General features: G+C 41.1%; 1 protein-coding gene across 4 annotated transcripts in view; it reads left to right on the top strand.

Annotated features, from left to right (window-relative positions):
• CREB5 (cAMP responsive element binding protein 5) overlaps window positions 1-26329 on the top strand; it is a 561911-nt gene that overhangs the window by 183978 nt on the left and 351604 nt on the right. For 3 of the 4 annotated variants that reach the window (XM_011972239.1, XM_011972241.1, XM_011972240.1), the window contains exon 2: window positions 26197-26268. The exons of the other annotated variant lie outside the window; for it this stretch is intronic. In XM_011972239.1, the coding sequence (XP_011827629.1) occupies window positions 26197-26268 (72 nt within the window). The remainder of the gene's footprint in view (window positions 1-26196; window positions 26269-26329) is intronic. 4 annotated transcript variants of the gene reach the window in all.

The raw sequence follows: 26329 nt of genomic DNA, 5'->3' as shown, positions 1-26329 counted from the left end.
TTGAGTATTTTTGGTAGTTTGTGTCTTTCTAGAAATTTGCCCTTTTCATCAGGATTGTCTAACTTGTTCACAATACAGTTGTTCATGCTACAGTTGTTTCGTTATTATTATTATTATTTTTAAAAAAAACTGTTAAACTTTTTGAAAATACTACCATGAGGGCTCCTGAATGATGCAGTTTTGCAGTTCTGGGTTTTATGCAGTTCATGCCTTGTGATAATAACTATTGTGAAATGCTTACTGTGTATTGGATATTATGCAAAATACTTAACATACGTAGTTGTTAGTGTCACAACAACCCTTTGAGATAGGTTCTATGTTATTCTGGAAAGAGAGGCACATATGATTATATAATTGGTATGCTATGGGACTGGTAATTGCACTCAGATAACCTGGACACTTAGAGTAGAAACTACTGGTAGGGGTACTCTCATTCTCTCCAAGGCTTAGCTTAGGAGAAAAGAAAATTGGAGGGTGCTTCTTTATATACAACATCAGAGGTCCAGAGGATAGGATGCTAATGGGAGGGATATCAGGACTCCTGCAGTTTCAGGTGAGCTCTAGGGACCATGAGACTCTAGTAGGTACTGTAGAGGTAGAGAGTAAGGAAGACATTTTGAATTTCCACAAATTATTCCCTCGAGGTTGCCTCAAACTTAAGTGTAGGGGTTGTGCTAGGAGCTTGGACTGGGGATGCAGTGCTGAGCAGTTTGCTGCTAGGCCGTGGAAGGGTGTTCGACAAAGTTTCTCCAGTCTCCAGGGCAAGGGGACAGCCTGAGACCTATTCTTTGGAAATAACCTATAGGACCTAGAGGCTTTTGGAGCAATATTCATGTATTTATATCATAAATGTATTTCCAGGACTCACAGGTGCTTAGATTAATTCCACGCAGTGCAGAAACCATCCCAGGGTACTAGAAAATGGGTTGTTCCACTCTGTTCTCAGAATAGTGTAGGATTTGGGGGTAGAGGGCCTGAATTCAAGTCCTAGTTCTGCTTTTACTGATGGTGTGACCTCGGTCATATTACTTTCCCTCTCTAAATCTCAGATTCGTCATCTGCAAAATGAGGGGAAAAAAATACAACCATCACATAGATCATTCTAAGAACAAAATTAAATTAATGTTTGGAAAACGGCTTTGTAAACTGTTAAACTCTACAAAGGTTAACTAACGGCTATTTTTTTTTCCCCATGTGGAAAAAGCCACTGAATGAATAATCTTTCGCATGAGTGTCCATTTGTGTCAGCCTGCTAACGTCATACAGTGTGGCTTTGAAGTGTAGAAGGTGTGACTGTCAGGTTTTAAAGGGGAAGCAGAGAGACTATTTCTCTTGCCTCTCTGCAATGAAGCAAGCACAGCTGCAAAAGTAGTGATTTCACAGGATCTGTAGCACCTCACTGGGGCAGAAACAGTCAAAATAAGGACAACTGAGAAGCCAGACTCAGGTAAATTGAAGAAATGAAATAAAAACAGACCTGAAGGGCATAATAACACCTTCATTTAGAAAAAGTGTTATTAACATAAGTAAGCACTTATGTTTCTCTTGTGGTCTTTCTAGTAAATTCCATCCAGTTTTTACCCAATCACTTTCATCCTAACATATGACTGGAGTAAAAAAAAAAAAAAAAAAACAGTTCCAAAATGTTTAGCTTAGTTGGTACTTCATAAAAATCGAGAATGATAATGTTCTCCAAGAAAATGTCCTATCTCTCATCTGATGCAAGGGAATTTTCACCTATTGTGTGTTTGGTTCCTGACTCTCTCTTGCTATTGTTTACCTCAAATTTTCTCCTCTGTAAATTGGGGATAATAAAATACTTTTCTAGTAGGGTTGTGGTGAGGACAAAGTCAATGGCAATAAATCTGAGTTGCCTTCTCTTTCTTCTTTCTGCCTAAGCTTTTCATATCACAAGACCAATGTTACCAATCAGGAAGCATTTCCAAACAAGTCCTTCTGCCTCATCCCAAATATGCCCTGAATGGTCTGACTTTTCTTGGTTCAAGTGAGTCCCGATTCTGAAAGATACTGGAAGGTGCTTAGATGACATCTCTCCAGTCTGTTGACTCCTCTGTGGAACCTGAATCTCTCTGAGCCCCAAGGTCAAGGCTTTGCAAATCTGGGCTATGATCCGGAAGATGTAGTGCTCATATGATTCTGGGCATCAGAACATGATTACATATTCCTCAGTCATAGACCACTATGAGTTAGGGTCCCCATAGAAACAGATGGCACACTTGAAGGGGTAATCAAAGAAAATGTAACGTATACAGGCCAACTGGGGACTAGTCATAGCCATAGCAGGGGGCTTTTCCAACCCCTGAGCCTGGAGGGACAGGTGGCCAAGGGAAGACCCCATGGGGGAGGGCCGTAGCTGTCGGAGGGGGGCTGCCTGTCAAGCGTGGAGAGACACAGCCACTACTACCCAGTGCTCAGCAGGCAGTGTAGGGCCTTCCACCCTTTAGCCCTCCAGTTGAAGGAATCTGGTAGTGGGGGAGGGGCAATCGATACAGGGCAGCCTCCTAGGGCACAGAGGGAAGAGAAGAGAAGAGAAGAGAATGGATCTGGAAGGGCAGAGGAAGAATTGCCTGCCGAAAGACTTGCCATCCTCTCAGGGAGGGAGGGTCATTAGGACTGGCCATGGCATTATGCAGAATTACCCCACTTCCTGGAACTACAGGACAAGGCATCACAAACACATCCCATTAGTCCGTCCCTGTTTTTTTCTATAGTTTTGCATGCAGAGAAAGGAAAATACGTAATACTTCACAGGTTTCATTCCAATAAGTCCCATCTACTGTTGGCTGTGCATTCTAGGGCACAACTCTGGCAATACATATTGCAGACCTAGCACCTGTTCACAAGACCCTGCCCAGGATTTTTGAAAATAGGTTGCTGCTCCTGGTGATGTTTGCAGTTCTTTATTTTAATTCTGCAGGCAGAAAGAGAAGTTGCTGTTGTGGGGCGATAGGAGGTATGTCAGAATTTCCCACATTATTGTGAAGCTACCTTGCAAATGTAAATGTTCCCTAGGATGGATAACAGAAAAGCCATCGTCTTCCTCATGTCTATATCAAGTGGGCCAGGACAGCATCCCTGGAAAGAGATGGAATTGATGGGAGACTATCCCAAGATAAACTGCAGAAGGAACTTCTTCAGGATGGCCCCTAGGATGGGAATGGGCATGATAACTCCAGTTACAGGGAGATGGGTTACAGTTCTCTATGAGGAGGAATCAACAATAAGAGAAAATGATGACAGGCGAGTGGCCTTAGAAGGTCATTAAAGCTACTGTAAGGAACAGCTTAAGACAATGGTCAGAACTTCAGAAGTCGTGACCAAGAGCAGATCCAGAACACAGTGCATGGGGACAGTGTGAGTTGGTGCCCAGCCTTCTGAACGGAAGTCATGAGTTTCTGAGGAGGAGCGCTTACCAGTGGAATAGAAATGAGCCTGTGAACGGCTGTGGCAGAACAAGCCATGGATAGGACATGGTGAGCTCATTTCTGGGATGCAATTTACCTGTCACAGGCTCCTTCCAAGGGCCAGGACCAGGTCTTGTCTGCCAATAGTGCCAAGCACATTAAAGATAATGCCCAGTCTCTCACAGGGAAAGTTCACGGTCACTGCATTCTGCTGGCTGCACCTGGATGGCAAGTTCTTTGGGATGTTGTCACATAGACTAAAGCATCAGGGGTGTGGTTGAGTAAGATAACCTTGACTGTCCCCATCCATGAGGATGAGGGCAAGCTTAGATGATTGGGTCTGGGACCAGAGACATGGAACATGGGGTCTTACCTGTCTGAGACAGAGACAGATCTGCTCAACCAAGGATCATGGGCAATGGGTTGAGCAGGCACCAGGTTGGGGACAGGAGGTGCTAAGAATAATAGCATTTCCAGTTCTCCTTTGTTAAATCTTGACTCCTACAGGTCAGTTGAACTCCCTCTTCTGTGCTCCCATTGTCTCCCTTGAGACTGGATCTCACTTTCACGAAGATGTGTAGCTATCAGCTTGTGTCTGCCTGCCTTGAAGGCCACATATCAAGAGCTAACATTTATTGAGAGTTTACCATGTGCTAAATGCTTTATAGCTAGCTTCTCCTTCCATCTTCACAACAGACCTCTGAGGTAGTTGTCATTCTTCTTCTTCCTATTTTGCGGACTAGAGAATGGAAATTCAGAGAAATTCAGTGGCATGTCCAAGATCCTGTATGTCTTAATGTAAAGAGCAGACAGATGGGATGGAGCTCAAATTCACAATCCCATGCTCTCAACTACTATGTGATCTCCTAGAGACTACATCTTTCCTTCATTTAGGTCTCCTCAACACCTAGCATGGTTTCAGGCAAGATAGGCAGCTGACAACGATTACATTTGATAAATAAGTAGGGCCAGGCGTGCTGGCATGTGCCTGTAGTCCCAACTACTCAGGAAGCTGAGGTGGGAGGATTGCTTGAGCCAAGGGGTTCGAGGCTGCAATGAGCCGTGATTGTACCCCTGCACTCCAGCCTGGGCAACAGGTGAGACCCTGTCTCTAAACAATAAATAAATAAAAATTAAAAAGATAAGAAAGTGGACCCCCTGTGTACCTGCCATGTGGTGTGATCACATAATCTAACAAATACGCCTATGGATTTACTGAATCCTGTTGTGCCCTGGGGAACAATGCAGAGACAGAGTGATGGCAAAGAAAATACTCATTGGAGAAATTAGCTCAGGCAATTAAGAGTTTGCCGGGTAGTCCTGAAATTATATCTTGTGTTTAAATATATGGAAACAAATTTTAAAAATTAGGACCTTGATGTTTTTTTTTTGCCACATAAACATAAGTTCATACATGAATAAAAATTAATGTCTCTGCCAATGATTGATACTAAAATGCCATGCTATTCTTGCTTGTTATTTTTGTCACCAGAAAATAAACCATATTTACATGATTATAGAACCATATGCTTTTCTGAAGTTTTAGATTCAGATTTCATAATGTAATAAGAGCTGGCAGTTACATAGCACTTACCATGTGCCAGACACTGTTCTCAATTGTTTACAGATGTTAACTCTTTTAATCCTCACATACTAATAATCCTTAGGAGGTAAGCACCATTATTATAAGATGCAAGGAAATGGAGGCACAGAGAGGTTAAGTGACTTATCCAAAGCCACACAGCTAATTATTGAAAGAACCAAGATTAGAACCCACATACTCTTTTTTTCCCAATGTGATCATGTTTATTTATTTATTAAATATAAAATTTTTGTGAGTACACAGTAGGTATATATACTTATAGGGTACATGAGATATTTTGATATAGACATGCAATGTGTAATAATCATCACACCATTGAAGGTGGGGTATCCAGCCCCTCAGCATTTATCTTTTGTGTTACAAATAATCCAATACTCTTTTAGTAATTTTAAAATGTACAATTAAATTATTATTGACTATAGCTACCTTGTTGTGCTACCAAATATTAGGCTTTATTCATTCATTCATTCTATTTCTTTGTACCCATTAACCATCCCTACCTCCCCCTGACTTCCCCACTACCTTTCCCAGCCTCTGGTAACCATCCTTCTACCTTCTATCTCCATGGGTTTACTTGTTTTGATTTTTAGATTCCGTGAAGAAGAGAGAACATGCGATGTTTGTCTTTCCATGCCTGACTTATTTTACTTAACATAGTGATCTCCAGTTTCATCCATATTGTTGCAAATGACTGAATCTCATTTTTTCTTATGGCTGAGTAGTAATTCATTGTGTATAAATACAGCGTTTTCTTTGTCCATTCATCTGTTGATGGACACTTAGGTTTCTTCCAAATCTTGGCTAATTGTGAACAGTGCTACAACAAACATGAGAAGGCGGACATCTCTTCAATATATTGATTTCTTTCCATTTGGGTACATACCCAGCAGTGGGATTGCTGGATCATATGGTAGCTCTGTTTTTTAGCTTTTTGAGAAACCTCCAAATGGTTCTCCACAGTGATTGTACTAATTTACATTCCCACCAACAGTGTATGAGGGTTCCCTTTACTCCACATCCTCGCCGGCATTTGTTATTGCCTGTCTTTTGGATTTATATAAGCCATTTTAACTGGGGCAAGATAATATCTCATTGTAGTTTTGAGTTACATTTCTCTGATGATAAATGATGTTGCACACCCTTTCATATGTTGGTTTGCTATTTGTATGTCTTCTTTTGGGAAATGTCTCTTCAAATTTTTTGCCCAATTTTTTATTGGATTATTAGATTTTTTTCTAGAGTTGTTTGAGTGTCTTCTATATTCTGGTTATTAAGCCCTCATCAGATGGGTAGTTTGCAGATATTTTCTCCTATCCTTGGATTGTCTTTTCACTTTGTTGATTGTTTCCTTTGCTGTGCAGAAGCTTTTAAACTTGATATAATCCCATTGGTCCATTTTTGCTTTCGTTGCCTGTGCTTGAAGGTATTACTCAAATCTTTGTCCAGACCAATGTCCTGGAGAGTTTTTCCAATGTTTTCTTGTAGTAGTTTCATAGTTTGAGGTCTTAGATTTAAATCTTTAATCCATTTTTGATTTGATTTTTGCATACGATGAGAGATGGGGGTCTAGTTTCATTCTTCTGTGTATGGATTTCCAGTGTTCCCAGCGCCGTTTATTGAAGACACTGTTTTTGCTCCGGTGTATCTTCTTGGCCTCTTCATTGAAAATGAGTTCACTGTACATGTGTAGATTCATTTCTGGGTTCTCTCTTCTGTTCCATTGGTCTCTGTATCTGCTTTTATGCCAAAACCATGCTCTTTTAGTTACTATAGCTCAGTATAATTTGGCTATTTTGGGTCTTTTGTGTGAACCCATATACTCTAAAACACTACACAGTACTACAGAGCTGGGACCTATTGGGCATTCACCACATGCTGCATTTAATCTTTATCACAATGCTGTGTGAAAAAGAATTGTTTTGTCCATTTTATAAATAATAAAATTAAAATTCAAAGAAGCTTAGACATTTGTCCAAGATAAAACAAATGATCAACTGCAAAGCGTGAGGCAGGCCCTACAGACTCTCCTGGTATCCTTGCCGTCATCACACACTTCCAGATATACTTGTTTTATCTTACACTGAGTTTTTAATTTATCTTGAACAGAGTCAATCAATGTTCATAATAGAAAAAATATAAAATATAGATATAAAAACTGCATTATCTCATTGTCCCGCTGTAACCACTATAAATCTGTTAATGTTTGGCATTTCTTACATATAAAATCACAATAAGATAAAACACAATTTGTCAATTATTAAGTTTTTGACCAACCTTCAATGGATAAACCAATTCTTTGCATTTAAAATAATTTTACTCAGTTCTGTAAAACAAACCAAAACCAAAACAAATCTAACCTATGGAGAGAGAAAAATTTTATTTGACATGCTTTCCATCCCAACAAAAACAATCTCTAGCCACTAAACCCAAAATATGCCGTCTTATAGTCAAAGCAAAAAAAAAAAAAAAAGAAAGAAAACATAGTAATTGAGATTGTCCTAGGTTTGGTTATATGGGATTCAAAAGGCTTTCACATCTTGTTTTCAAGGTGAATAAGTGTCTTCTGTTAGGATATAAATTTTATTATTGTAATTATAGCTAATGTATATTGTATATTTACTATATACTAGAAATTATTCTCTGCACTCTATGTATATGTGTATGTGCGTATATGCTCATTTAATCCTCAAAAAAGCCTATGACATAGGTATTATCTCTATTTATAGATGAGGAAATATGCGTGGATAAGTTAAGTTCCTCCCCAAGGTTACACAAGTGATTTGACCTCAAGCTGCAACTACAGAGCTGGCTGGTGGTAGCTATGTCACAGGGCTGTGTTCTTTCTGCTCCTCACCCCTAGGACAACATTCTTACTTTGCAGGGAAGTCTAAATATTTATTTATGCATGGGATAGGCTGTGTGGTTTATTTTATGAGAAGGTGAGCATCTGCTCTGTGTCAGTCTCTATCTTGGTCCTGAGATGCCTTTAGCCCTCCCAGGATCCCCCAAGTGAATTACTAGGACCCTCATGTTTCACTTGGGGACGGAGGAACAGGTACTTCAATGGCCCAAGGTCTCTCTCTGCAGCCTGGAATTCCTCAGTGCTTTTCTGTGCTCTGAGAATCAATCCTAGTCCTGGTTGATTTAAGACTTGCCTGCTTTTTTCTCTTACCTGGGGCTTCTCTCTCCCTTGTGGGCCATGCTGCATCCTTGCCAGCCTTCTTTCAGTCCCTCAGACATGCCAAGCTCTTTGCTTTTGCTGTCCTTTCTGCCTGGACCACCCTCCCCTGCTTACTCTTCAAACAGCTCATACGCATTTGTCAGGCCTCAAACTAAATGTCACCTGTCCAGAGAGGTAAGCGTTACCTCCTCCTTCAAAAAACTTCCCCAGGCCAGGCGTGGGAGCTTTTCTTGAGGCCAGGAGTTCAAGACCATCCTGGGCAACACAGTGGGACCCCATCTCTACAAAAAATAAAAAAATTAGCCAGGCGCAGTGGTGCACACCTATGGTCCTAGCTACTTGAGAGGCTGAGGTGAGAAGATTGCTTAAGCCTGGGAGATCAAGGGTGTAATGAGCTGTGAAGGCACCACTGCACTCCAGCCTGGGTGACAGAGCAAGATCCCATCTCCAAGAAAAACAATAAAAAGCTTCCTTGTGCACCTTCCTCTCTTTATCACATCACCCTCTTTATCTCTTTCAATGAACTCTCCAAAATGTGCTGTTACTTTCCTTGGTCACTTTCTTGGTTTCTGTGCTTGTGTTTTTGCTTGTTTTGCTTTTTGTCTCTTTGCGTTGTAAGGTAAGCTCTGTGAGAACAGAGGCCCCATCTTTCCCATTCAGTGTTTTCTACCCCACATCTGATACAAGGCCTGGCCCTGGTAGGTCCTCGGGAGACTTTTGCTGGAAGACTGAGTCTTCTGACAGAAGATGGGGAAGACGAGGAAGACAGTGGCTTTCCCAGATGCCTTAAGAACGCTGACCCTGCACCGTGCTCAGCTGAATGAGGCTGGAAGCAGCCAAGCCCGCGCAGGGATCTGAGGTCACTGGATGAGAGCAGACAAAGGCTGCTGTCCCGTGTCTGGAAGGGCCCAGTGCCCGGCTTATTTGGCCAGATGTTCTTGGGAGTGTCTCATTGTCACCTTTGGGTCCATGACCCTGGCCTGTGGCAGGGAGCCTCCCTTGTTCTTTGAAGATTTCTAGCGAGTGTTTTAGGGTGTGCCTTTAAGTGGCTTTTGTGCACTGTGGAATTTGGCTCCTGACAGCCTCATTTTTTAACGGACTGTCTGAAGCCTGGTTTTGTTGTTGGATTTCACTTTCTTTTCTTATCTTACTCCACTGACTCTCCTGTTTCAGAGGGCATCCCGTGCCGATACCAAGCAAATTCTCCCCCTCTGAGAAGTCTGCTGGGTGTTGGGCAGCTGGGGAATGAGGCTCTGTGGGGAGGGGAAGTTTTCTCTTACGCTGTTCTTGTTGGAGCTTTCTTTGAGTATTACTAGTAGGAGAGGGATTGCAGGAATGACTTGGGACGTCAGGACTGGTCTGTGTAGGAAATCTGGAGAATAAGTGACTTTGGACTGCAGGGTGCATGCTGGGGAATCCTGACCTCAGTTTCCGCGGGTGTTGACTGGTAACTATTGGTTTCAAATGCGAGATGGGAGTCTTGCTCTCCCCATGTGTGGGATGTGCCCCGTGGGGCTGTGTTTTGTAGTCAGTGAAGTTAAGGCTTGCCCAGAAAAATAACATGTTTTCCTTGCCTGGTGCTTGAGCTGTTTGCCCGATGACTGGCTGATTGGCGGTTTGGGAAGAAAGGAGACACTGGTTAACTGGGGTGTCCGGAGGATTTTTGTGTGTGTTTGTGTGAGTGGTTTCTTCTGTTTCTTTGGAAACAGTAGAGGACGGATGAGGAAATAGCGATCATACTACTACTTACAACTGAGTTTAAGGTCCTTGAGGCATCTTCCAAACATTAACTTGATGTCACTATTTAAATAATGCTATCACTTCGAGGAGACCAGAAATCCTTTGATGTCAGTATTGCAAAGGGGGATAGGAACACTGAGGGCTTTGGAAATAACTGGGAATTTTGGCATCCTAACTCATATTCTAACGACTTTACCCTGTGCTGTGTTTAGTACAGAGGCACTTAGTGGAGGAGATAAATCAAGTCCGTGTCTAATCAAGGCTTTCTTTCAGCCTTGATGGAAAATGCTTTTTTGAGATTAAAAATGCCTGACACATAGGATGTGATGGTATGTGAAAGATATGCTTTCATTATATAAAATTTTGACTACCCCCAAGCAGTAAAAAATTCAAAATCTGTTAGGCTTTCCACATGTATAAACCTTTCTGCCTCGGGAGGTGACCAGATTTTAGGGACAGAGGTATTGGATTATTCATCTTTAACTCCCCAGTGCCCCAAGTTAGGAAATGTTGCTATTATTGAGACATCATCTCTCCATTTTCTCAAGAGGTTGAAATGACCAGATCATTGATTATATTATGACTTCCTTTTTTTCACAGCTAACGGACACTTCATGCATTTTTCAGAAGTTTCTTGTTTTTGGCCAGGTGTGGTGGCTCACACCTATAATCCCAGCAGTTTGGGAGGCTGAGGTGGGAGGATTGCTTGAGTCCAGGAGTTCAAGAGCCTTCTGGGAAACATAGTGAGACTCCATCTCTATTTTTTAGAAAAAGTAGCATTTTTAGAATTAAATATCACATGGGATATTTGGGGAACAAAAGGAGAGAAAGAAAAGAAAAAAATAAGGAAGAGTGAAAATAAGAATAAGTGTTAAGATTAAGAAAATGTAGTGTACTAACGAAAATGTAATAATGAAAAGAAGATTGGACTTTTTTTTTTTTTTGATAGTTCAAGTGGAGAGTAGGTATAAAGAGGGTGTCATAATCTGTGTCAGTCTTATATCCAGTGCCTCCAGGTAAGCCTAAAGCACCTACTGATAAGAAGGCTGAGTTTCTCATCTTATCCAGGGGCCTTCTGAACTCTTCCTGCCTGGCTGGGGTTGGGACTGCAGGGACAGGGTAGCCAGGCACATATGGGGACGTGGCCTTGCCAGCAAAGCACTTTACTTGTATTCTATGGCCAGGAGCCATCTTCAGGAAGGAAAACAGACATGTGCAGCTCCATCCCCAGCCCCTCCAGCCCAGGATGAGGAGTTCCTCTTGCCTGGCTTGCTCAGGTTCCAACAGCCAAACTTTACCCCAGAGTCACGTGACCTATTACACCCGTCTGTAGGCCGGCAGCGATTTAACTTTTATAACAACTGTGAGAAGTAGGTATTGTCATTGTTGTAAAAGAGCCCAATGCAGTGAAATGAAAAACAAACACACAGACCAAACCTACCCAAGCTCATAGGTTGACTGGTATGTGGCAGAGTCAAGTTGGAACGCAGACTTGTCTCCAAGGTCCTTCTCGAGATCACGTAGAAGATAAAATAATTCTACTTGGGAACCTTCAAGTAAAAAGTTGGCAGATCAGGATTTGCTTGATAATTGCTAGATTATCAGAGAATCGTCAAGTCAGGACCTCTTAAAAGATCATAACCTTCAACGTCCTTTGGAATCTTCAATCTCTCAGCATATGCCACGAAGTGTATACATAACTCTGTGCCATGCGCCACCTCTGCAAGTCCATGTCTGCAAGTTGACTGTACTATAAAAACAGTAACCAACATTTCACAGCACTTTCCATTTATGAGGTGCTTTCCTAAATATCCCACTTGATCCTCCCAATGTCCCTGAGTCAGATAAAATCAGTATCACCTATAGTGTCTTTTTATAGGAGAAAATTAATATTCAGAGGAGTTAAGTAACTTGCCTAAGATCCCACAGCTAATTAGCAAAGGAGCTGAGATTTAATTGTTTATTTTCTAACATAAAATCTGGTCTACTAATCACAATGTTAGGTTTACCATAAATAATGCAGTTTTACTTTTCAGCATTAAAAGCAAAATAAAGCCTAAATTTTAAAAACAAGCAAACAAAATCCTTACTCCTAAAAGAATTAAAATATTGCTCCAGGGGTTATATGTGTGTGTGCAACTTGAACTGGCATCTTATTGTGAGAAATATTTAGCTGTAAAAGAAGAGATGATATGATATTTGATGTAGTTAATGAAACAGTCTTGCTTTCTCATGGCCTCTGAACTCTCAAAGTACTTTACTAAAAGTACTTTATGGTCATTAAAATTCTGCTTTCCACCATAGACATCTGGGCACGCTTCCCTTTCCTACTGGAGAATCATTGCCCAGAGGGCAGGGACTGTTTGTGCCAAGCCTTCATTCTCCTAGCATGGGGCCTCATGCATGGTAGGTGCTCAGTGACGATGTGGGGAAGAAATGAATGAATGAGACCCGTGTCCTTGGTTTCTGATTCTGCCCCTGGTGTGTGCCCAAGTTGAACCGTGTTTGAACAAGTTCACTGTGATGGGTAATCAATCACTGTCCACAGGCCACTTTCCCTGAAGCAGTTTGTGAACAATGCCCCATCAAGGGCAGCCACAATTTCCTAGTGTGGATTTAGGGGCTGGCCTTTTCCCTTCCCCTTTCTTCAGCCTTTCAATAAGCATGTCTCATAGGCCTTCTCCAATGCCCCTGCTGGGTGCTGCCTGTACCCCCTTCCCCTTTTTTCTTTCCCTTTCAGAAGGATCCAGGTTCTGGGTTTTTCCCAGCATGTTATCTACACTGCCCTGAGCAAAGAGACCACATTCATGCCTAGGAAGGACTCCTAGGTTTGGGAGCACAGGGACGTTTAAAGAAATCCTCTTTCCCTTTTCATGCTGATTTGAAGTATGGATTTGAAAATGGTGCTGTTGTTTGGGGGCCTGAGCCCTGGGGCATAAAAAGAAAAGTCCCTGCGTTTGTTTGTTAATGGCTTGGACCTTTTGATGAGTTGGAGTCTGGCACAGTGTTAACCTCCCGTGGGTGGTGGGGTTCAAGGAAAAGGCCTTTTCCTTCCATGTGCTTTTCCCAGAGTGTTTTAGTGGATTAGCAGGCTTTAGTGAGTGATCCTTTTGTTTAGTAGGAAGTTGAGAAAGACATGCAGGACTTTTCTAGTCCATGGAAATACTCTAGGAATCCCCCAAAACACAACTTGTTAGGTGGGCATGGTGGCTCACACCTGTAATTCCAGCACTTTAGGAGGATGAGGCAGCAGGATTGCTTGAGTCGGGAGTTTGAGACCAGCCTGGGCAACACAGGGAGACGCTATCTCTACAAAAACTAAAAAATTAGCCGGGTGTGGTGGTGCACACCTGTGGTGTCCCAACTACTTGGGAGGCTGAGGTGGGAGGATTGCTTGAGTCCAGGAGTTCAAGGGCCTTCTGGGAAACATAGTGAGACTCCATCTCTATTTTTTAGAAAAAGTAGCATTTTTAGAATTAAATATCACATGAGATATTTGGGGAACAAAAGGAGAGAAAGAAAAGAAAAAAATAAGGAAGAGTGAAAATAAGAATAAGTGTTAAGATTAAGAAAATGTAGTATACTAACGAAAATGTAATAATGAAAAGAAGATTGGACTTTTTTTTTTTTTTTGATAGTTCAAGTGGAGAGTAGGTATAAAGAGGGTGTCACAATCTGTGTCAGTCTTATATCCAGTGCCTCCAGGTAAGCCTAAAGCACCTACTGATAAGAAGGCTGAGTTTCTCATCTTATCCAGGGGCCTTCTGAACTCTTCCTGCCTGGCTGGGGTTGGGACTGCAGGGACAGGGTAGCCAGGCACATATGGGGACGTGGCCTTGCCAGCAAAGCACTTTACTTGTATTCTATGGCCAGGAGCCATCTTCAGGAAGGAAAACAGACATGTGCAGCTCCATCCCCAGCCCCTCCAGCCCAGGATGAGGAGTTCCTCTTGCCTGGCTTGCTCAGGTTCCAACAGCCAAACTACCCCAGAGTCACATGACCTATTACACCCGTCTGTAGGCCGGCAGCGATTTAACTTTTATAACAACTGTGAGAAGTAGGTATTGTCATTGTTGTAAAAGAGCCCAATGCAGTGAAATGAAAAACAAACACACAGACCAAACCTACCCAAGCTCATAGGTTGACTGGTATGTGGCAGAGTCAAGTTGGAACGCAGACTTGTCTCCAAGGTCCTTCTCGAGATCACGTAGAAGATAAAATAATTCTACTTGGGAACCTTCAAGTAAAAAGTTGGCAGATCAGGATTTGCTTGATAATTGCTAGATTATCAGAGAATCGTCAAGTCAGGACCTCTTAAAAGATCATAACCTTCAACGTCCTTTGGAATCTTCAATCTCTCAGCATATGCCACGAAGTGTATACATAACTCTGTGCCATGCGCCACCTCTGCAAGTCCATGTCTGCAAGTTGACTGTACTATAAAAACAGTAACCAACATTTCACAGCACTTTCCATTTATGAGGTGCTTTCCTAAATATCCCACTTGATCCTCCCAATGTCCCTGAGTCAGATAAAATCAGTATCACCTATAGTGTCTTTTTATAGGAGAAAATTAATATTCAGAGGAGTTAAGTAACTTGCCTAAGATCCCACAGCTAATTAGCAAAGGAGCTGAGATTTAATTGTTTATTTTCTAACATAAAATCTGGTCTACTAATCACAATGTTAGGTTTACCATAAATAATGCAGTTTTACTTTTCAGCATTAAAAGCAAAATAAAGCCTAAATTTTAAAAACAAGCAAACAAAATCCTTACTCCTAAAAGAATTAAAATATTGCTCCAGGGGTTATATGTGTGTGTGCAACTTGAACTGGCATCTTATTGTGAGAAATATTTAGCTGTAAAAGAAGAGATGATATGATATTTGATGTAGTTAATGAAACAGTCTTGCTTTCTCATGGCCTCTGAACTCTCAAAGTACTTTACTAAAAGTACTTTATGGTCATTAAAATTCTGCTTTCCACCATAGACATCTGGGCACGCTTCCCTTTCCTACTGGAGAATCATTGCCCAGAGGGCAGGGACTGTTTGTGCCAAGCCTTCATTCTCCTAGCATGGGGCCTCATGCATGGTAGGTGCTCAGTGACGATGTGGGGAAGAAATGAATGAATGAGACCCGTGTCCTTGGTTTCTGATTCTGCCCCTGGTGTGTGCCCAAGTTGAACCGTGTTTGAACAAGTTCACTGTGATGGGTAATCAATCACTGTCCACAGGCCACTTTCCCTGAAGCAGTTTGTGAACAATGCCCCATCAAGGGCAGCCACAATTTCCTAGTGTGGATTTAGGGGCTGGCCTTTTCCCTTCCCCTTTCTTCAGCCTTTCAATAAGCATGTCTCATAGGCCTTCTCCAATGCCCCTGCTGGGTGCTGCCTGTACCCCCTTCCCCTTTTTTCTTTCCCTTTCAGAAGGATCCAGGTTCTGGGTTTTTCCCAGCATGTTATCTACACTGCCCTGAGCAAAGAGACCACATTCATGCCTAGGAAGGTCTCCTAGGTTTGGGAGCACAGGGGCGTTTAAAGAAATCCTCTTTCCCTTTTCATGCTGATTTGAAGTATGGATTTGAAAATGGTGCTGTTGTTTGGGGGCCTGAGCCCTGGGGCATAAAAAGAAAAGTCCCTGCGTTTGTTTGTTAATGGCTTGGACCTTTTGATGAGTTGGAGTCTGGCACAGTGTTAACCTCCCGTGGGTGGTGGGGTTCAAGGAAAAGGCCTTTTCCTTCCATGTGCTTTTCCCAGAGTGTTTTAGTGGATTAGCAGGCTTTAGTGAGTGATCCTTTTGTTTAGTAGGAAGTTGAGAAAGACATGCAGGACTTTTCTAGTCCATGGAAATACTCTAGGAATCCCCCAAAACACAACTTATTAGGTGGGCATGGTGGCTCACACCTGTAATTCCAGCACTTTAGGAGGATGAGGCAGCAGGATTGCTTGAGTCGGGAGTTTGAGACCAGCCTGGGCAACACAGGGAGACGCTATCTCTACAAAAACTAAAAAATTAGCCGGGTGTGGTGGTGCACACCTGTGGTGTCCCAACTACTTGGGAGGCTGAGGTGGGAGGATCCCTTGAGCCCTGGAGTTTGAGGCCACAGTGAGCTGTGATCACTCCAGCCTGAGTGACAGAGAGAGACCATGTCTCAAAACAAACAGGCAAACAAACAAACCCCACAAAACCCCACACAGCTCATTTCTGCACTTTAAAAATGTTTAATGATCCTTCACTCTGGTGAACCTTGTGCAGAAAGGTGGGCCTAGAGTTTTGTAGTTGCTTCCTTATGCGATCAGTATCCTCCTCGTGTTACAATACGAGCTAGGCATGAGTTTCGAGTCTTAAGCTTGTTTATCAGGATGAAAGAATCCCTGTAAAGTGTGTGAATAGATATACATATTTATATATATTATATATAAACTTCTCAATAAGAAAACAGGCCAAAAGAAAAAAATATGTATATGTGTGTGTATTTTTGCTCTTTTGGACTGATTAAGCTTTCTTACTGAGAAGTTGGTTAAGAGGCAAAAGTTTCCCTAATACGTATTCTGTGAGTGGAGGGCTAATGGTGCCAGCAACGTTAGAGTGGAATTTAGAAGCTTGTGATGTTTTCTATTTAAGTACAAAAAAAAAAAAAAAAAAAAAAGGAAAAGACATTCTTTATGTTGGAGCTGTCCTCTCAGTAATAATAGAAAATCAACAAGGCAATTATCACAAGTGGAAAGGCATCGGAGCAGGAGATATATTTGTATGTTAGGGCAACTCCTTCTTTTGCTACTGTTGAGTCAACACTGCTCTAGATAAAGGTTATCTGGACAGTGGGAGCTGTAGGTGGCCAAACCAGATCATTTACCTAGAAAAAGCCACCTTAATTGATACCAGCTTAGTCATCTCTCTCCTCTATGGATTGAACCTGCAAGAGTATGCTTATGCTTAGTTTAAGTGTTGGCAACAGACCCCAGCCCTCCCTCACACTGACAGGGAATGATAATTTCACATACTTTTTTGAATATTCATAAAGTTTTAATTGGCATTGAATCTGGCCTTGTCATAAGCTTAACTTTGCCCGAGTTTTTTAGAGCGCTTGGAAAAGTATAAAGAGGTGGGGACGCACTTAGTCCCTTTCATCTCTTCTATATGTGGTCTTTGTTTTCATTGCCTCACTCATCCTGTTGTCTTATTCTTAATTTGCCTTTTACCCTAAACTGGGTGGCATGGGTGAGGCAGTTGTGGGTACTTGTACTCTAATTATTCTTGCAAAAGCCACACTATTGGCTATCAGATCAGGAGACTCCAGTGTTGCACAGATCCAGCCATCCTGTGCATTGCAGAATATCCCATATCCCTGGCCCCCTCCCACTAAATGCCACAGTGACCCCCTCAGTAATAATAGCAGTCAATAATTGGCTTCACATATTTCCAAATCCCCTTACTGGGCCACCCAAGGAAATGATGCCTTTTCCAGGCAGACAGATGAAATGTGCCTTTTGCTAACATTTAGAACGAGAACCTTGTTTGAATGATGAGAGCATCTTCGGATGGCATAAGATTTTTGCCTTAACACGGCCTTTAAGTGACCTCCTAGTACTGTCAATTGTTCGCACGCTTGACATTTGAAGCAGAATGTGTGAGGAATCTGAAACAAGGCTTTGGTATATTTTTACCCTGTGTTCAATGGACATCGTGAGCTGTCGCAGGCTCAGAACACAACTGCTGGCTACTTTAGAATACAACCTGGGAATGCCCCAGCTTTCTGCTGGGATCAAGGGAAAAAAGCACCCAGTTTGATACCATCATTCTCAAATGTCTTTCAAGAGGAAGTCAGTAGATGTCATCATAAGAGTTAATGGTAAGATGAAATAGTCTCTTCCCGGTTTCGCCGAAAGTAGAGTGGTCTGGCTTGGGCATCACTGGGCTTGATGCAGTCTCACGTGTGGTAGCTCATATTCATGCAGAAAAAGACACATTTTCGGATGTTTTGAGTATGACTTCAGCCCATACATTGGATGGACCGAATGTATATTGTTGCTGAAGATATAGATACTTATCTAGAATAAAAATCCAAAAAAAACCCCCCAACATTATCCAATAAAAATCATCTGCATGTGTGAAAAGAAAACTAAGACTAGACTGAAAAGTTGTTACTCTTAAGAATATTTAAAGAGATTTATTTTACATGAAAATTGTTTAAAAATCAAATGCACTCAAAATGCATTGAAAAGTATCTATCTCGAGGCAGAGTAGTACCGTTTGCGAATGTGTTCCAATTCTAAAGAGGCAAATTTTACTGTAGTAAGGCACAAAGGGAGAAGAGAAAACTGTACAGCTGACCTTTTTCTTAGATTTTCCAAAAGGCAAGCTGCTTTTCACCAGTATGAAGAATGATCCAGTTTTGCACTGAATTTCTTTGCTATCATAGTCTTTTCTCTCAGGAGTTCATGAGGGCAGTTATTTTAAATTACAATGAAATATTTTCTTTTCTGGAAAAATAAAGATGACGGTGTCAACCCAAACCTTGGCTATGTTTTGTTCTCAGTTTTCCTTTTTTTTTTCTTTCCTTTTTGTGCACGGTGACAGCAGGTAAAAAGGAAGAGAGTTCGCCACCATTCGGCGTGTTTTCTGAGGTTATGTTAAGTCCCATTAGAAACAAGCCAAATTATTTGGTTACGTTTAATATTTCCTTCAAAACCTAAGTATCTCTACACTAGTGTTTTGTTAACCACACACATGTCAAATAAACTTTTTTTTAGAGATGTGATGTCTTCTGCAAGAAAGTGTATTGTACTAGATGGCAACAAGGGGACAAGGACCTAAATGCAGCTCACATGCATTCAGCGACTTACTCAACAATGTCTCTCATGCTTCACACAAGTGCTTATTACCAAGTATGTTCTGAACGATTGAACCCACAGAGAGGAAAGCTATAAGACAGGATTATGCGAAACAAAGATCAGAATTAGCCAGTAACTTTGAAAAAAATACCTCCGATCTAAAGAAACATATGGAAAACTTAAAAAAAGAAAAGAAAGAAAGAGGAATCTAACATATGAAAACCCAATCCCACTGGAATGTTTTTCTATACACAGCATAAACGCCACATAAATAAAACCACAGACCTCTGCAGAAGTACGTGAGAGGAGGTGAGCCCCCAGCACTCTCTCCTGTTAGGGCCCCCTCTGGGAAGTAAGACCCGGGTTAGTTTCCAGAGACAAAAGCTGTTTGGAAATCCTTCCTCCTGGGAACAGTGGGCCTCATTGGAGGGGAACTTCTGACAGCCCCTAAGCATAACACAAAGTGTGACGCAATCCCAAAGGGGGCTCTGATTCAGGTTGTAGGATTCTGAGCTTTTGGGATACCAGGGGATGGCAAATATCTTTGAAGAACAGGGATATTTTTTCTGGTTTGAACAGAATAGTAGTCTTTAACCACAGTGTTATGTGTCAAGTTCAGGCCTTCCGGGGGAGACTACTGGCTCTAAGCTGCCCAGGAACACATCCTCTTCACGCCAAGTTCTGGTGAAATGTTCGCTTATAAGGTACAGTCCCACGCTTGGTCTTGTTCCCTGTGTAAATCTCTGGTTTGAAAACCTTGTAGCATTCAGGCGTTTCAAGCTTGAGGGCTGAAATGTCACTTTTAAAGCAGGGTTAAAAAGGTCACACAGCTGCAAATAATAATAGCCCAATGAAATTCAGATTCTGACAGCAGTCCGCTTCAAGAATAACACTGCAACAGGAAACAAGCCCACTAGATCCTTTTACCAGTAATGCGGTAAGAACTCTACTGATAAAATGAGTATATGCGTGTGTCTGTGTGAGAGAGACAGACAGACAGGCATAAGGAAACAAACACACAAAGAGAGGAGAGAAAGGCACACACTGAGAAATAGGCACGCAAAGAGACAGGGGAGATGCTCACAGAAAGAGAGAGAGACACACACAGACACACAGAAGGATTCAAACACACACACAAAGTAGCTGATTTTCTTGGATGGAAATTCAAGGTGTTTATTTTTCTATTGGAAATTGTGATATTCAGGTTTGAAAAATAAAGATATATTTGAAATCCAGAGGGCTTACTTTTCTCTTAATTTACAGTTAGCTCCCAATAGTTATGTTTTCACGTAATACCTCTTTGAATGGTCCTGTTCTACAGTGTTTTACTACAATGGCACTGTTTTGCAGATGAGCAAATAAGATAATGAAAGATGCAATATCCCTCCCAAAGAAAGACATTGTTAGCTCCAAATTGCGTATATAATTCCTTCCCAACAGCTAGCCACATGTGGGGATAACCTACCTGCATCCTTGCTTTGCAAGTAGAACCAGGCATCTTTGAAGAAAATAAATAGAGTGTGTTTTCGGTGAATGTGTGTTGGGTTATTATTGTGTGTGTCCCCTTGCCCTTCTGACAGATGTATTGAGATAAATATTTGCTTTGTTTCAGAAACACGAAGTGCAAATTGGCCATGGCCTTAACTAATTTAATTAATAAACAACATTTGTTCCCAGGAAGAAAGCAGGATTGATGTGGAGTGTCACACAGTGTGACTGACTTAAGGTGCTCCTGTTTTCCAGCTGTTTTTGGCATTTCAGGAAGGTCCAGTTTCCTCCTCTGGAACCCTTCTGAGGTCTCATAATCTCAACAAAGCAGCACGATCTGTTTCATGTGAGTCCTGCCAAGAAGGCTCTTCCCACACTCACAGTAGAGTGATAAATGCTGACAAATGTTGTCAATATCACAATTAAAATTCAAGCCCCCCTTTCAGATCTATAATGCATTCATTTCCAGATTAACAATATCAGAGGTGATGGGGACGTAGCCATATTATTGTTAGTGCTCACTGATACTCACGATTTCAGGTCGTAACTTTGAAGTTCCTATAACTTTGGGTATTTAAAAGAGTACATGCCAGGTTTTCAGATTAGAACAGCCCTTGTAGTGTCTTACTATTTACTATTGCAAATTCAATATTACTGTATGAGTCCATCTGCTGTGAATGGAGGAAACTTGTGCCATCCCACTAAGATTAGAGTTTGATGTTAACTAGGGATTGGTAATGACTTTCTACAATTTACATGGGCAAACATCACTCTTGGCTGATTACAGCAAACCAGATGATGTCAATTTTCCCCCTCTTTGGGCTTAGTTGTTACCCTTAAGTTTACAATAGGTATTTACAGTATACTGTGTAGGCTGTCCACGTTTTCAGTATCATTTGCTTTTTGCAGTGTTTGCCTTTCGTGAAATGGTATTTCCAAGTATATCCCTAAATGGCTGGCAAAGCATTTGAATGGATTGCATGAACCATTGTGGACGATTTCCCATTTTAGACCAGGAATTTGTGGGGTCAAACACTGAACAATGAAAGAGATTCTTGCTCATTGTGAGGCCAGAGGAATCCAGTGGCAGTCGAGGGTTTGAATTGTAAATCAAGCTTGTCATCTCCTTGTCAACCATAAAAAACCTCAACTCACTTTATGTACTATTAGGGTTTGTTATCAGAGTTTTTTTGTTATCTTTCCCAAATTTGAAGGAAATTAAACTTACGGGGCATTTTTTCTAATTGACTATTGAATCTGAATTTTGGAAAAGAGGAACAAAAATGAGTACTGTTTAGAAACTGTTAAATGATGAGGCAGCATCTGCCACAATTATGACAATGTCTAACCAAAGAAATCAGACTACTCAGTGTCTTCCAAAGGTGCTTCATGGGGGTCATACTCAGCCCACATGTGGTTAATAAACTGGACTTTAATGATGTCAATGTCTATGGCAACATTAACAGACAATTTATAATGAATTAATATGTTTACTTGTGAGATTGAATAAAACTAGATTCACTCATTGTTTCTACTGAAAGCACCTTTGACTTTATTCCATGAAATCTGGAGAGATTTCTTCTCTGGCCATAACTGTCAACAGGTAGACTGAGTGGTCCCCAAAACTACTTACCTCACCAATAACTTGATTCAGGGCAAACACTGTTTGAAAACCACTGCCTCAGGAGTGGAGAATAGGCAAACTGTTTGGGGCAGTGTATTGTGATGATTCAGGATCATTATCCATTCCACAAATATTTATTGAACGCCTACTATGTAAGCTTTATGCAGTGGAGCTTAGGGTATGGCAGTTGCCAAGCAAAACTTGGTTCATTAAAAAATCCAAGCCAGTAAAACAACTGAATGGGAAATGAGAGGATGAGGACTGAGAGAGAACAGCCTCGTTCAAATCCTGTCTGAGTAATTTGCCCCCACCTGATGAATGGTTAAAGAATCTATGCAGGGCTTTATTTAATAAGAGTCTGTTTGAGAGAATAATTATTACAATATGTGCTAGAAAAGAACCATAATAATAGACCATAAAAATAAACCATAGTTCTTGACTAATACACTAGACCAGATCATACTCGTTGATAAAAGTAATAAAGCCTACATGGTAGAGAGGTACCATTTAGAAAAACTATTGCAAACACCTACACAGAAAGGAATTAGCAAGAGAATGCTATTTGCAGAGGGCTAAATGTGGGAACTGCAGGGCATCAGAATAAAGCAGTTGAAGTTCACACACTTATATATACACACCCACTCACTTCAGACCTTATTAATCACTGAAAACTTATTTTAGCAACTGCCACTCCACTTGAAGACTTTCATTCCAGTATTATGTTGTTAAAACATATTTGGTCCATGGGATCCATGGCATGTAATACATTGATACAGACTCACTTATGTTTTAAAATAAAATAGTAACATAACAATTGTAACTCAGTAGAACCTATCAATGACTAAACTCTAAGTGATTTGAGGACAAATTGTATTTCTCAACTTGTGTCTTCTGAGGCATGATTTCTTATACTGACATATCTCAGTGGCTAACAGATTAGATTGCTCGTATTCCTCTAAACATAACATCCACATCATGAAGACTCAATTAAGACAGTAGAATCTATGTGGCTGAGCCTTTTGTTGTCTTCAAGCACCAGCATCATCCTGTAATTCTAAAGTATTTGCTGCAGCTCATATGCAAATGCAGCCATTAATTAAGATAAGGCAAACAATGTTGACATCAAAAAGAATTGCCAAAGTATTAGCATTATGGGCCTGAATTTCTGGGGAAGGTCAGTACTTTGGTGGGCCGGGGATTGGGATGGAGTTGGATTATGGTAGAAAAATACTTTCTCCTCATACTTAAGTGTCTGGGCTTGGTCAATCTCTTCCCTACTTTGGCTTATTAATGAATCTCTTTAAACTTTCAGTAGTAGCACTTCCAGTCTTGATCATTTCTGTTGCTTGGACATTAATCTAATTATTATCATTAATTACCACTTTCAGATGTAGGCCATAAATGTGCACATATGAAACTTTCTCATTTTACTGTCACATCATCTAATGTTACCCGGTAAGAATAACATTCTACATTAGCAACTAAAGCTCTTAAGTGGCATCCAAGAAAGACTCATTTTAGGCAAATAAGATAGTACTTTATATTTTATAATTTTATAAATAGATAATATTTAATATTAGAGTGAAGTTTCAGTAACACTTTCCCAAAAAACCCCGGCAAACAACACACGAATATACAGACCTTTCTCCATAATTTGAAAATATCTACCAGGCTCCATAGCCAATATTATGAGGAATGAGGTTGCTGAAGGTTGGTTTTTATACCCCTCTTATTAAGGTATGGGCCTTAGGCATGGAGTAATTAAATGATCTGGCAGTGGTCAGGCAGAGGAAGGCTACAGAGACAGAGAAGTTCCAGGAAAGCATTTAAATGAATTCACTAGAAAACTAAGATGTAGTTAATTAATGGATAGCCCGACAACTCTGTTGTTTATTTTGTCTTGGATCAGAATCATTTTCTCAGCTTTAAAGTCACCCCTTATTTTGAGACTTAGTAGTATGTTCTCAGTATTCCTAGTGGGAAAGAGAGATGCTGTATGATCACAGATGGCAAAATCAAATGAACAGTGAAAGGTGAGAAGTTATTTTAATTGCTCAACACTCCCCAGACAAGGGCAAGCAGAAAGATCCCAAAGATACTTGTGTTTCTTTCTTCTTCTAAATATAATACAGTAAAGGATTTTAAACAATATGCTTAATACAGGAAAGCTATAAAATTATGGTAATCTCTGTATTCATGGGTGGCCAAATGGAGAGTGAAAATGCGTCGCTCTGTGAAAGTTGTATAATTGTGAGAAATAGTGGTTTGAATAGGTTTACATTTTAAAATTTCCTTTATATTGCTTTAAAATATCTGACTGACAGTGTTATCTAAGGCAAGTCTTTTCACTTTGTGCTTCAGAAAAGTGAAAGTATACATATATTTTGCCAAAGAATATTGCCAAAAATATTAGTGTTTGGGGGGGAAAGGTGGTAACAATATACAAAGTACCATATAATTGGTTTGGGTTGAAAGATAATGAAGCTTCCTTCAGACAAAGGGTGATTATTCTATGACTCCAAGTAGAACTTCCTATTTCAGGGGACAAGGTGACTTGTGAATCCTATTGGAATCACCTACAAGTGGCATTTTAAAGAGGCAAATTACTTCCTGTGTGCACAGTAGAAGCAGTAGGTTTTAATTCAGTAATATAGCCATATACTGTTAGCAGTAATGTAACACACAAGTATAACTCTAAAAATGGTAAAAAAAAAAAAAAAAAAAAAAAAGGGGGTATGACATAGAAAATTATTTAAATTGTGTAACTTAAATAACTAAATGCGTATCTCCTATTATATATATACATACATACATATATATATGTTACTGTGTGGATTGGTAACCACAAAACCATGTATGCTATACTTATATTGGCTTTTGGGAGGATTTGCAAAGGTAATTTTGACTACATTCAATTTTTGCCTAATGTATGCGCCTTAGAACTGAACTACAGCAGGGTGTGGTAGCTCATGCTTGTAATCCCAGCACTTTGGGAGGCCAAGGTGAGAGGATTGCTTGAGTTCAGAAGTTCAAGACCAGCCTGGGCAACATAGCACGACTTTGTCTCTATTTTTATTAAAAAAACGAACAAACAAAAACTGAACTGCTACATAAGAAAAGACTACAGTGTAATTTAACGTGTGTCTGATGTTTATTTTTGAGATGGAGCAAGCTCTGTTACCCAGGCTGGAGTGCCCTGGCATGATCTCGACTCACTGCAACTTCCGTCTCCCGGGGTTCAAGCAATTCTCCTGTCCCAGCCTCCCAAGTAGCTGGGATTGCAGGTGTGCACCACGATGCCTGGCTAATTTTTGTATTTTGAGTAGAGATAGGGTTTCACCATGACGGCCAGGCTGGTCTCAAACTCCTGACCTCAGTGCTGGTTACCTTAGTGATCCACCTGCCTCAGATTAGACTACATTAGCAATCCAACATTATGATCCGCCCACCCCAGTATCACCTCGTGGGATTACAGGCATGAGCCACCATGCCTGTCTGATTATAAGATTTTTTTCCTGAAAGCTACCTTATTCCAGATGATGTATTTGGATCAGGGCGCAGCAACCTTAATCTGATATTAATTTCAAGTCAGCTTATGAGGCCAAATTAATGAAATATCCAACGTAATGTTTTTGGAATTTTTTGAATTTCTATTTACTCCTGCGTAACTTGGATAACTTTTGTTGAGGCACATCAAATGCCTGAGATGAGAGGGAATTGAGGATCACGGTTCACCACCAGAATCGCTTGCTAATCTGGCGCCACAGCTAAGCTGTAGTCCCTTGGGAATGCAGAAACTTGCTGGGGTGATTGTGGGCGTCTCATATCGCCTGTTGCTCAGGGGTGGCCTTTTCACACTGGCAGTTACCCAGTGATTGCCACCCCTCTTGCTGTCCTAAGGAGCAAATCCCAAAAGCTTTCAGCAGTACTGAACAAGGATTGGTGTGCGCTTTGCCTGAGAACCTTCCTCCACAGGTGTGGTCTTCCCTGGTAGTAACACCCCACCAGGTGGTTTTCCACAGGGAGGATTTCTGCTGCGACCACCCCCATAGCAGTTTTCTTCCAAGTACAGTTAATATGCACTCAAGTAAAGGACAATAGGAGCCCAACCTAGGTGAGCCCAAAGAACTACAGCCAATCAGGGCCTGTGCGCATTCGTGTTAATATTCTGCTCATCTAATTTTGGTATTGGCATAGAAAGGGGGCTCTGAGTGATTGCCTTTCTCATGTTGCTCAGGTGGAAGCAGAAGATATTCATGGATTTCTTTTTTCCTTCCTCCCTTTCCCTCTGATCCTTCAGATTTATGAGGAATCCAAGATGAATTTGGAGCAGGAGAGGCCGTTTGTCTGCAGTGCCCCAGGCTGCTCCCAGGTGAGTGTGCGGATCCTCCGTGCTCTGACATGCAGAGCCTACTTTCCAAAAGGGAAGCAAC

Source organism: Mandrillus leucophaeus, unplaced genomic scaffold, assembly GCF_000951045.1.
Source record: "Mandrillus leucophaeus isolate KB7577 unplaced genomic scaffold, Mleu.le_1.0 Scaffold128, whole genome shotgun sequence".
Taxonomy (NCBI): Eukaryota; Metazoa; Chordata; class Mammalia; order Primates; family Cercopithecidae; genus Mandrillus; species Mandrillus leucophaeus.
The sequence above is the reverse complement of the archived record's forward strand: the minus strand, read 5'-3'. Positions and strand labels throughout refer to the sequence as shown.